This window comes from Aethalodelphis obliquidens, unplaced genomic scaffold (assembly GCF_003676395.1).
Source record: "Aethalodelphis obliquidens isolate GAN/ISIS:26980383/991018 unplaced genomic scaffold, ASM367639v1 scaffold13, whole genome shotgun sequence".
Lineage (NCBI taxonomy): Eukaryota > Metazoa > Chordata > Mammalia > Artiodactyla > Delphinidae > Aethalodelphis > Aethalodelphis obliquidens.
Genome location: NW_020837957.1, coordinates 23,021,446 through 23,034,724, shown reverse-complemented (window position 1 = coordinate 23,034,724; position 13,279 = coordinate 23,021,446). Strand labels below are relative to the sequence as shown.

The 13,279-nt window shown below is 36.2% G+C and overlaps 1 protein-coding gene across 2 annotated transcripts in view; it reads right to left on the bottom strand.

The window, feature by feature from the left end:
- Window positions 1-1,350: 1,350 nt before the first annotated feature.
- The window catches only part of SH3GLB1 (SH3 domain containing GRB2 like, endophilin B1), a 39,064-nt gene continuing 27,135 nt past the window's right edge, over window positions 1,351-13,279 (bottom strand). Inside the window, exons 6-10 of one of the 2 annotated variants that reach the window (XM_027114242.1) lie at window positions 13,102-13,191; window positions 12,615-12,715; window positions 6,596-6,824; window positions 6,083-6,209; window positions 1,351-3,033 (exon numbers count right to left, since the gene is read on the bottom strand). In XM_027114242.1, coding sequence (XP_026970043.1) covers window positions 6,102-6,209; window positions 6,596-6,824; window positions 12,615-12,715; window positions 13,102-13,191 — 528 coding nt within the window. In that variant the 3' untranslated portion in view covers window positions 1,351-3,033; window positions 6,083-6,101. Of the gene's footprint in view, window positions 6,210-6,595; window positions 6,825-12,614; window positions 12,716-13,101; window positions 13,192-13,279 lie in introns of both variants that reach the window. The other variant, XM_027114243.1, reaches the window with a different exon arrangement.

The following is a 13,279-nucleotide window of genomic DNA, read 5'->3' as shown; positions in this document are numbered from 1 at the left end:
CTGGTTCATCCAAATTTGAAAATGGGTTGGTCTCTGGCGAGCTGCCTGCTATGATTACTGGAGATGTTACCTCTGGGACATCTATCTTTTGGAAATATTGCTGAGCAACTTTTACAATTCAGATACTTCTCTAAATAAATTTACTTCATTATCAATGAATCAATTGTGTGTTCTCTCATCCTGGGGATGCTATTGAGACTTAACTGGTTATCACTACCTTTACTGAGCTGAGCCCTCCGTGTCAGGTTCTCACAGGTGGAAGGCAAGCCATCCAAAGTACAAAGATCAGCTGTAGGTCAAAGGTGGGGTTTCAGTCAGAAGGGGAAGTTTGGCATGGCTGACATGTCCAGCTCACCATTTTAGAATAATATGATTACCATTTTAGAATAATATGATTACCATTTTGATACACTGTCATAAAAGCATAGCAGTTGAAATGTTCCATTAGCTACCTGTCTGGGAGTTTTATCTGGTTAGGTTACTTGTGTGGAGAAAATGAGACACCCTTTAAAAACTAGATTTTGTAGGTAGGATGTACAAGGCAATGTCCATTTATTGTGACACCTTTCAAGGAAGATTCTATTTGGTGACGGCAGTGATATTTACTCCACTGAGGTAGATAATAGCAACTGCTCTAACATACTTAGGTGGAAATTCTATTAAGTTATTATCTACTAGGTGCCAGGCACTTTGCCCATAATATGATTAATTCTTTCAACCCTACAAGTTTATACTATTCTCATTTCTGCATATGGGCAAACAGGCTCAAAGAGGTTGACTGACACGAAACTAGGCAACAAAGTGGGAGAGCCAATGTTCTGCCTACCTTCCAAAGTTTCTACTTTCCCTATGATGTCCATGCTCCCTAAATGCAACAATAAGCCTGCATCAAAATTATCCAGTCTGTTTAGGATTGTTCTCCTACCATTTCGGCAAAAGTCAGAAAAGTCAGTGCTTCCAGGAGACTGAATAAAAGCAAGGGGAAAGCCAGTAGTACAATCATTCCCAAAGTATCACAAAATACATAACAGAAGGTAGAACAGTAAATGATGTCATGTCAGAATAATTTAAGACTGATCTTGGTTTTAATTTTGCAGGGTCTTTTTATCTTCCTTTTACCCTTTATTTTTAAACTGAAGGTTCTAAGAACATTCAGTTGGAAGTCCTCCAAAAAGAAATAGTATACTTTCTTATACTGCCGATAAAGTGTAAGCCGATAAGTTTTCTAAGGGGCAAAGTGGCAGCGACAAAAGCTTTTATAAACTGGCATACTCTACACTAGCAATTCTACTTCCAAATATTCACCTTAAGGAAATATTAAGAACACATAAAAGATTTAACAACACAATATTCTTTTAAGCAGTTTATTAGAGAAAAATTGGAAACAACCTGAAAACAGTAGTTTAATAAAATGTGGCACATAAGATGAAATACCATGCAGCCATTAAAAAAGATATAGAAACATTTTTGACATGGCAGGATAGTCATGGTATTGTCAAGTGAAAAAGTTACAAAACAGTATGTACAACTTGATCCCACTTAAAACAATCTATAAAAGCACAGACGAATCTGGAAGTCTATGCACCTAAGTAACAGTAGCTCTCCCTGGATGGTGGAATTATAGGTGATTTTTATCTTTAAACTATATACTCTTTTTTTCCCTTTTTTAATGCATCTATGACTTGTAGTATTAAAAAAAAGCATTAACAATTCTTAAAAAGTCTCCTTTGAAGTAGGGAGAGTGGAGTTAGCAACCTGAGCACCGGGGTGTACACGTTAGTCTGATATAACTTTAATGGTTTGTCAGGGAGCTTTGATGTCCAATTGTGACTGTGCTGAGTGGAAATGTGGGTGGTAGTAGTGCTTACCCTTCTTCAGACTAAGGGATCCATCCCTAGAAACCCTCCATAGCAACCAAGTACTGGCATTCCAAGCAATATTTCCCTTTCTTACACTAAGCATACCTTATACCTTCACACCCACTTGTAATACAGCCCAGCAACGTTCCTCTACACTTGAGAGAAGTGTTGTTGGTATACAGAAGGGAGGGAGAATTTTCAAGCGATGTCAGATAGCACGTCTGAAGGTAAAAGGCACGATTTCTTTATTCTACTGAAGTGGGTCTCAAACTTGAGAGTGTAACAATCACCTAAATGGCTTGTAAAAACAGAATGCTGGGCCCTACCCCCAGAGTTTGATTCAGTAGAGCTTGGATAAGACTTAAGAATTGCATTCTTTCTTTCGACAAATATTGAGTACATACTATATGCTAGGTCTCCTGCTAAGAGTTGGGAATTTAACTGTGATCAAAAGAATTAATAGTCTCAATCTCAGGGAGCCTACACTCTAGAGTGACAGATACATACTAAACAAATAAATTATTAAAAGTAACTATATAATTATGATTAGTGCTAGAACACAGTAAAGAGGATCAGAATTTAGTTTTTGTCTTGAAATATTTTAAAAAATGTTACATGGAAGAACTAAGACTAGTTTTATAGCCCCTTGAAGACAACAAATAGGTACAAAAAAAAAGGTACTTGGAGATACGAATTAACATTTTTAACAAGTTCCTACGTGATGCTGACATTGCCTGTCTTGGGGGTCCCACACTGAGAACCACTGCCCTGCTGAGCTGACTTTCTCGTTAGGATAATGTGGGAGAAAGGGCAGTTCTGCTGTGGACAACCACCAGACAGACCCCCATTTGAGTCTCACCATGACGTAAGAGCCACTTAATCATCTGGAGAAGGGGTTGAAGCAAAGCTGGCTGTAGGTCAAATTGCAAAGTCTCCTATCTATTATTATGGCTTCTCACCCAGACTTGAAGTGCCACATACTAGGGCAACATATTTCAAACTTTCAGGTGTTTGGGAGCTAGGGAAGATATTTTTAAGGAATACTGTCAACAAAGCATGAAAGTAAGCCAGGCCTCTCTGGGTAGACAAAGATGTTGATTTTTGTCCTGTGATCCTTTATCTTCTGCATGTCCTCCCAACACCAGCTCCTCCATTCTCATTCTGTTCCTTTGTTCTGGTGAGGATAACAGCAGACTATGAGGATGGACTCTAACCCACTAGTGACCCTGGACTCAGGTTTCTTATTTCTTACATTACTCAGAGTGAGGCTCATTCCCATTTCTGGGACCTAGTCTCCTACAATATGAATTTTTCTGATTAGCACCATAAAAAACAATTTAATGCAATGATCTTTTAGGTTAATTACCTTCAGGACAAATACAGAAACAATAAAATCACTTTTTTTCTGTTTGTAAAAGGAGCCTACAATTATTTCCAAGTTTACTATTTCATTCATAAATGCATCCTTCACATTATTATCCCTTTAGATTAAGCTCAGGGGCACAGAGATTATTTAAATAATTCTGAATTGCACCATGAATTAATAGGCTTCCAAAGCTCTTCTTCCATGCCTAAGAACCTATGGGCCTTTACCTGAGTAAAAATTAAACCTGTGACTTTATAAAATAAGCCCAAACCGAAATAAAACAAACCCAAAACTCCCCGAACAACCAATCAAACAAAACCCCATTAAAATAAAAAACAATAAACATAAGAATGAGCCCACATATTGTGGCAAATTTGTGGTGGACAAAGGCACAAAATAACCTTTGAACCCTCACATTACTGAAGGCTACTGTACATTATTGGGTTACTATAATCAACATTCATTTGATGGAAAGCAGAAGGTTCTGATAAAAAGGTACACTGACTATGGTGAGGTTAAACCTAGATCTGGGTCTCATTTAAAGAGGGTGGAGGATAGAATTGATAAGGAGTAGAACAGAGCATTGCAACAGAAGATGTCTGTCTGGTACATAGTCATAAACAAGGCCAACCGTCTGGATAGGTCAGGAAGCTACAGGGGCTAACAAGGGGAAACATATTCACAGCATGTTTCTGCTGTGCCAAGCCTTTCCCTAAAAATTATCTAACATACAAGATAGTCAGAAATCTATAGTTACAGATTTTATAGTTATTTTATAACTGCTTTTAACACTATTTTTTGCTATAAAATCCTCACAATAACCTTAAAGTGGCATAATTGTTATCCCCATTTTGCTAACAAGGAAATGGCAGTTTATATGACATCTAAGTCGAAGCTCAAAGAGCACAGTATGTGAGGAAGACTGGATTTGAATCCAGGACAATTTCACTCCAGTACCCATACTCTTTCCGTTTTACTACTCTACTTCTCATAAACCTAATTTATAGTTGCTATTAAAGTTGACCTGATTTTTTTGTATGATCTTTTAAAGCCTAAATCTTGATTTATGTAACATAATAGATGGTACTCTAGGCTGGCCACAGAGCTTCATTTCTGGGGGAAAAAGCTTCACTCAAGTGGTTCTAAGCTAACTAACCAGCTTGAGCAGCTTTGGGGGTTAACAGTATGGCAATTCACAGTGTGAATCAAAGCATCTTGTATAACTGTAAAACTGCAGAGGAATTTGTCTCACAGCACAGAAATGTAACAACTACTGTTAAAATCTGAACTGTAAATTAAATTACCAACATGTTTACCAAGCTCTTATTAGGAACTCTTAAACACCATTTAAAAATATCCTTTTGTGCTAAGTGTTCATTTTTTAAAGTACCAGAAAAATATCATTTTGACACATTAACACTTCCTGAAGAAATTAACTACACCTTTACACTTCATGCATAAGCCAGACTGAACTGCTTTTAGCTTTAAGAATGTGCTACATTCTCTTAGCTCCAGGCCTGTCACAACTTCTTCCTCTGCCTAGAACACTTCCTCTCCAAACCATCTCCCACTCCCAAAATCTGAATTAGGTGACTCCCAAAACTCTGAAACATACTAACCCTGTATTTCTTCTATCATGACACCGATTCTGTTATATGACCATTGCTTACTTATTTTTCTGTATCTACCACCAGTCTTTAAGATCTGTAGGGGGAAGAACTGTGTGCATCTTGTTCAGGGTCGTATTCCCAGTTGATCAGCATAGTGCATGGCCCCCAACAAATGTTTGACGAAAGAATGAATAAATGAAAATGAGAGCAGAAGTCCTGACATGGAAATAATCTGCTGATTCATAGCAGTGGTCTAAATAGCAATTTTCTGATTCCATGTATATCACTAATCATTTCATTAGTATGTGTTTCATAACTAGAGAGCCTGATCAAGATAACCTAAGTTCATTAGTAAATTTTCAACATTTTATTTGTAGGCTCAAAGTAACCAAAAGTGTATTCTGTTTGCATACAATTTACTCTATAATGAACACAGTTGTGCTAATCCATTTTTATAAGGATTTGTTGTTCAATAAGAACAAATTCTCTTTACTGCAGTATCTTAACAGATCCAATTCTGATTATGGATTAAACAGTACCAATTGAACAATCTTAAAAACATTATTTAGTGAACTGAATTTGTCCCACATGTTTTAGAACCTTAAATGCAAATGTACTAGAGAAATACGGTAGTATTTCTCAAGGACTAGTTACTCTTAAAAGAAATCATTCAGTAGTGTTTAGTAAAACAAAAACCCTCAAAATAACTCACTGAACTAGAATATTGTAATCATTCCATGTCTGCTGGAAAACAAGGTAAACATGGTATAACTGCATTTCTGTTTATGAAAACATTCAGAAACATTATATTTTTTACAAAAGAGGTTTACATCCTAGAGCTCTTTTTAAACCAACAGTTAAAAACAAATTTTAACTTTATTCTTTGGCTATTAATTATACCTAATAAATGAGTCACATATCAATTCACAATAAATTTATTTTACGTAAAAGAAAAAGCTTGCCATTAATGAAAAATTCAGTAGAAAACAGTTATGCTTTAAGTTGGGGCTCAAAAGTAGAAGCTACTTATTAGTGAAACCTCAGTAGAAAGAGAATTTTGTAAGAAAACATTCTTGGCATGAAAGCTTTAACATAAATTCTGTAATGAAATATTTACCATGCAATTTTATTGGCAGAAAGGCCAGTTTCTGATGGCTAGTATTTTCTTTTCAGTCTCTTAAGACATTAACATGAAAGATACTTAAACCTGCTTTATTAAGAGTTAATTGTATATAAATACGGTGTACCTTTTCACAGTCCACGTATTTAATTGAGCAGTTCTAAGTAGGTAATTGGCACCCTGCCCTTCTGGTTTCCCCTTTCCCCCATTAGCCAGTCTGAATCCATTCCAACGACACTGAAAACAGTGATTACCTACAAAATAAAACATTTCCAGTTATTAACTATGTTAATAAACACACAGAAAACTAATCAGACTTAATTTGTTTAAAGTATAAATTATTCACTATCAAAGAATTTAAACATTATTATCAATTTGGTGAAAGATAAAGGATTTTATTAGAGACAGTTTTAGAAATCTAGTGATTTAGCAGTTAAAAGCTTTAAATATTTCTGTGATGTTCTATTTTGTTAAAAAATAGTAGTTAAAAAATTATAAAATGTTAATATAACCAGCTGTAATCTATGAAAACATTCATAATAAACTATTTCCAAATAAGTAATGAGGAATTTGCATTTTGTTATACTGGAAGGTAAGTCAATCTATGATATAGTTTTCCTTTTATACCCACATTACTCACCTCATCTGCCAGAAGTGATAATTCAGTACTGTTTGCAGCATCATAATCATACAGAACCCTGGCCTTCCTGCTGCCACTGCACTCCTTAAGGTCAGTGAGGTTGGAAGGAGAGGTGATTACTAGGCCACTTGTTGAAGTCAAGGGAGAAGAACCAATCACGTTTGATGAAGCAGATGGTATAGGTGCCACAGAAGTCTGGTTGTTGTTACAATGATAAACGGATGGAAAACTGTTGAAAAGAAAATGGCCAGTTATCTATTTGCAAGTGACCAAAGTTCCTGTATACCACCACTTGGGGGCAGTGTTTACCTTCTACCAACCTTCACTTTGGCTAAAGATTTGAGGATGCTAATATTTTAATGACAAAGTACACTATCCAGCTCACCCCTCTAGGGTCAATTACACTAGAGAAAATGCAGGTTGTTTTTAAATATAAAATCTTTGAAAGTCTGTTTCAAAGCCATCTTTACAAGTATAAACTTTAAAAAGTTTTTAAAAAACACAATGGTTTTCTTTTTCCAGAAAAATGAGTTTATGATATTTCCAACAACCTTCTATAAGTATGTTCCATTAATCTTTTCCTCCCTTTATGAATTGTTAAATAAAAATACCAATGAAAGACTTACTTAAATGTTAGATACTACTACAAGAGTGAAGTTTTCTCAAGTTAATTCTTTGAGAAATATTTGAGTAACTGAACTCTTTTTCATAAAATCGATCCAATCACATTTTCCTGTTCATTCAAGTACTTATTGAGTATCTACATGTCCAACATCACTACCACAAGCTGAGATATAAACATGAAACAATGCCATTCCTTTATGGACATGTAGATAAGTGAGGAGATGGACATTCAAATAATATGTTATGACTGATAATTAACATAATGAAGACTCAATGGGAGAATACGGAAAATGTCACAGTTCATTTTGTCTTCTATTTTTTAGGGGAAAAATAAAAGTTTTATTAGGAATTAGTGAAATCCCTGTGATCAATGTGCCTATAAATAGTTTAAAGATAATTTTCAATTTATTGTAAGCCTACTGTTTCTCCAATAATACTCAACGGAAAACAGCATAAGATGGCTGGCCTATAATCATTCTAATCCAACCACTTCTAAGGTTGAAAAACATCCTATGAAAATTCATATTTAAGTTTAAATAAATCCATTAGTTAAAATATAAAATGCTTCATCTGGTAGGGTAGGTGAAATTAATCCCTTCATAAAACAGTTTTCTTCTTTATGACTCCTGTGCCATCTGGAAATCAGTCAGCCAGCAGCAAATTTCCCTGTACCCTTAACCTCTTCTCTAACCCTTCCATTCACCTCCTGATGCTTGAGTTTAATCTCCCACACTCCCTTTATCATTGAGCCTAGAGGTGGATGTTGAAGGAGTTGCACGTTCCTCATTACCATTCCTATACTCCTTTCCCTAACCAATCCTACCTAATCTTTGAATTTCATGTTATTCAACTATATACTACCTATCATCTCTTGTTGCAATCATCTACAGGCGTCTCATTCTTTTCCCTTTATTTCTGGATTTTAGCTCCTGGCTCACTAACAGTGGATCTTAATTCTCGGTGGTTCTAATAGCCATGTAGACAATTATTTGAACACTTTGGCCTGTCAGACCTGTGAGCTCTCCTCTTCCAGTGATTCTGTGACTGACCTAGTTCAGCCACCCACTCCCAATGCCTCATCTAGACCATATCAATTCCAAAAACTATAACCTTTACAATAATCAATTTCCAACATCCCATTCTCTGACCATCATCTTGTTTCCCCTAGTACTCTCATTTCAACAAGCCTATCCTGGATCTATAGTCCTCCACAGGCCTACCATCTATCATCCTACCAACACGCCCTTCGTGTCCAAGGTAAATTATTATAATCACCTCCTTGCACATGCCTTCATATCCTTTGCCCTTTACTTCATACTACTCGTTTGGTAAAAATCTCTGTAATTATCTACTCAGTATCCATGTATGTACTATGACAGTAAAAAAAACTACAAAACCATGTAGTCTAGTCTCACACTCAATGAATGAGTAGGAACCTAAAGTGAGTCCACAATGCTGCCTGGCAACTACACTACATTTCTCTAGTCTACCCACTTTCAACATTCTGCTGATGACTATTTCATACCCCTTCATCCATCCTCAAAATTCCAGCATTTCTCCCCTAACCTTTATAATCAGCTGATAAGTTGCTTTCTTTTTTAACTGAGAGGAGAAAAAAATCAGGAAACTTCCATGCTTTGGTCATCTCTCCTCCTACTACAGATGAGCTATCTATGCTCTTAAGATTAATTTTTTTAAGGTTAATTTTTCCACCTGTGTACAAAATCTCCTCTCAAGGATATCACACTACCAATTCTTCCCTTTCTAATATTATATTTTCTCCATTTACTGTGTCATTCTTATCAGATTACAATCATGCTCTTATTTCTCCTATCTTAAAAAAAAAAACCAAAAATGTGCTGGACTCCACTTTTTCCTCTGGCTAGTGCTTCATTTCTGTTTCTCTTTACACTAGAACTCCTTGAAAGACTTATCTAAACTTACTGTCACAGCTCCTCTCCTTCCATTCCCTTACATTAACAAACAAGCTTTTGCTCCTACTGTTCCACTAAAACTACCCGTCAAGGTCAGCAATGTTCAAAATCCAATGGTTCACTAGCAGTTCTCTTTCACTTGACCTATCTAGTGGTCACAGTGGACCACTCCCCTCATTTTTTACAGCTTATTCCAAGGCCACACTTGGTTTACATCTTACCTCAGTGCTCATTCCTTACCATCCTCCTTAGCTGGTTCCTCAACTCTTTGTTGGAGTACTTCAGGGCTCAGCCCTTGGTTCTCTGTTTTTCTCTACCTGTACTTAACTCCCTTGGTAATTTCATCTAGTCTCACAGATTTGAATATCCTTGATATTGCTGACAACTCTCTAATTTATACCTCTAATTCACCCCCACCCCCAATTTCCAGACTTGTATACCCTAAAATTGGGTATCTCCACTCAGATGTTTCATATCTCAAACTTAACATGTCTAAAACTGGGCTCCTGATATACCTTACATGCCTTCCCCATCCCAACCTGCTCCTCCTGGGGCATTCCCCATTTTAATTAACCAAAACTCCATTCTTTCAGTTGCTCAGGCCAAACACTTGCAGTAATTCTTGACACCTCTAAGCCTCATATACAGAAAGTTTGTCAGCAAACTCTGCTGGCTTTACCTTTAAAACACACCCAGGGTTTGAGCACTTCTACCACATCTATCACAATCACCCCGATCCAAGCCACTGTCACCTCCTGACTGGATTATTGACCGAGTTATTGCAGTAGGCTCCGAACAGGTCTGTCAGCTTATACTCATGACCTCTAACATCTATCCTCAACAGAGCAGCAGGAATGATCTTCTTAAAGGTTAAAATCAAATCATGTCACTCCTCAGCTCAAAATCCTCCAGACTTCCTCATCTCTGAGTACAGCCCAAAGTCCAAAAAGTGGCTTCCAAAGCCCTACATATCTTCGCTCCCTGTTTCCTTGATTAATCTCCAGCCAAGCTCTCCTTGCTGTTGCCTGAACATACAGCTATGTTCCTGCTTTAGAGTTTTTGTACTTTGTCTCTGGAGCATCTCTAAGATGCCTGCGTGCTTTGTTTCCTCACATCTTTCCAATCTGTCTTCCCTGACTACTGTAAACCTCTACTCTAACCAAGGTACTTCCCTGTTGTATTTTTCTCCATAGCATTTATCACCTTCTAATAGACTGTATAATTCATAGACATTGATTTTCTACTCCCTTCTACCCCTAAATAGAATGCAAGATCCATGAAGGCAGGGATATGGTCTATTTTGTTTACATTGTATCCTTGATGCCTAGAATAGGGCATCTGTAAAAATTAAAAGCAAATGTTTCTCTGATGGGTAAAAGGGTTCTAATGATAAAAAGAAATGATTTCTAATTCAAGTTTCACTCTAAAGTTAAGAACACATTTCCTAGCATCCTTTCCTCAGTGAACTCGGCAGTGATTAAATATATACATTTCTGAAGAGAAAAAAAAAGATAAGTTCTCTCTCCCTACGTATGTGTGTGTACACACACACGATTTTTAAAGTCTTTAACCATGTACTTTACTTTCAAACTTACTAGTATAATTTAGCTTTTGTTTAGCCACTGAGGTCTACCTATGTCAACTTTGGGAAATTAATGGTAAAAAGAAAAACAACAAAACACCAAACCAAACAAAAAAACCCTGAAAGGCCATCTTCAACTTCTAAGAACTTTTACTAATAACTTTAAAAAACTCTAGACCTCCTGCCACTGTAGCTCAATATGTTAAACTTTCCAATTATTTAAAAATAAAACACATTTACTAATCTTATAACTAGCTCTTCTGTTTCCTTATCTGTATGTGGATAATAATAATACCTACCTCAGCACATTAATGACTAGATTTTGTGTGAATGGCTGAGTTCCAAAGCATGTGTATGGCCTTAAGCAGAATTCAAGAATGAATGGTTTCAACAGCAACCCCTCTGCTGCACTGTGAGAGTATCAGGACAAAGTGAACAGGAAGTACTAAGGCTTCCTGGGCTTAAAATACTTATAATGATGTGGGGATAGAGTAGTATTCTGATTTCAGATATTAATACCAGTAACAAAACTTCAAATATATAAAAGTGTAAATACTTCTGTAAATCCTATTAGAATAACCAGTGGTATTAGACTACAACTCATTTTTAAGATCTAAAATTGGTTTTGTGGATGTGCCTAATTTTGTTCTAGGTCTAGTTTTGAAGGATTAATATGCAGAAAGGAAGACCAAAGTGATGGGTTTTTTTTTTTCTCCTTATTCCTTGAAATAACTTCTCTTGATATTCCTCCTTCAAATATTATACATCACTCCCCTGCTTTAATGGTTCCTCACTATGTAAATTCCAAACTCTTTATCATTACTTATTTTAAAGGGCATTCATGACATGACCTGGCTTCATTATTCTAGCCACATCTACTATCCCATTTTAAATTTGAACACTATGATCCAACCAGAATGAACTATTGTCAGTTTCCTGAACTTGCCACACTCTTTTTCCTCTGGCCCTTTCATATACATATTCCTCCTCTGCCTGGAATATTTGTCCCTGCCCCTTTCTTGTTCTAGATTATTCCTACTAAAATAATTTCATCTGTGAATCTTTGCTAGACTCACTTGAGTCACAGTTAGATGTCCCTTACAGTAATCTGAACTCCTCTTTCCACTTATCACATGGCCTGTCCACCTATGGCCTGTACTTCTACCTAGGCTTTAAGTGTTCGTTGTGAGAGCAGAGACCATGTTTGTCCTCTACATCTTTTATTTTCAGTGTCACCTTACAACGTTAGCTCCATAAAGGTAAGCAATTTTGCCTGTTCTGTTCGCTGATATAATCCCAGGGTACAGAACAGTGCTTGGATACGACAGGTGTTCAATAAGTATTTGAGAACGAATGATTGAGCTGTGTTGCTTTACATATGTGCTGTAAAGTATATTACCACACTCAAAATAATAACATCAATGGGCTTGAGGTCTTACAGAATATTCTAAAATCTTTTTAACAGTGAACAAGTAATGAATAAGTACAAATTAGTTTACCTCTAAGGGCAACTAAGTGTCAATATAACTATATCTTCCTCAACCACCTGCAAAGGTATTCAAGAGAAAAGTGAACTTCAAATGCTTTTTGAAGTTCTAAAAAGGTATTCACTTAAATTATCTAAAAAGCACTAAAAAGGTATTCACTTAAATTATCGTCTCACCCCTGTTAACATTTTTCTGTGCCAGAAGAGCCCAAAATGTCTTTGTTACCACAGAAGTGTGATAATCACTTTCCTTAAAAAAAAAAAAATCTGATTCTAAGTAATCTAATAAAAGCCTTTAATTCTTCTATTTTTCACCTCTATTATTAGTTCATATGAAAAAATCTGAATTTCTTCTCTTATCAGGAGTTTCATGTATGAAAAGGAAATTGCCACCTTCCCAGTTGCTTTTGGAGGTCTAACATGTACTGGTAACATTGTGCGTAGTAAGTCATCTGGGCTTCTACAAAGTCATTCAGACAGCGGAGGTGATGGGCCTGTAAAGGAAAGTTACAGTCACTTCTTAGCTCTATAATCTACTTAAAGTGGCACACGCTAAGGGAAGACAGAGCACGACACTGTACTCGGGGTAAATCATCAGTATCTATCATTTTACTACAATTTACAACAACAAACTGTTTAGCCAAAGAAAACCAAAAAACAAAAAACATCAAATGGACTTGACGATGGTGGGAGAACTACCTCATCAGGTGATGAGGTGTAAACAAAAATTTAAAATATTTCTTCATGTATCTTGAAAAGTGCTACAATTTAAATATCTTGATAAATGACTGAAAAGGAAGTTCAGTTTTTCCTCCAAGAATTTCCCTAAGACTATCAAAGTCTTTTGTTCCAAATGAATTTCCAATGAATGAACACTCACATGTGTACTGCTGATTCCCTCTAGCAGAAGTCTGGTAATCTCTGCTTGACGATCAAATTCACTTTGAGTTATTCTTAATTCCTGTTCAGACTTAAATTGGAACACAGTTTTAGAATCTCATTAGAGGACTTAGTCCATTTTATGTACATTCATTTAGACAGTTAGAAAATCCCCCAAA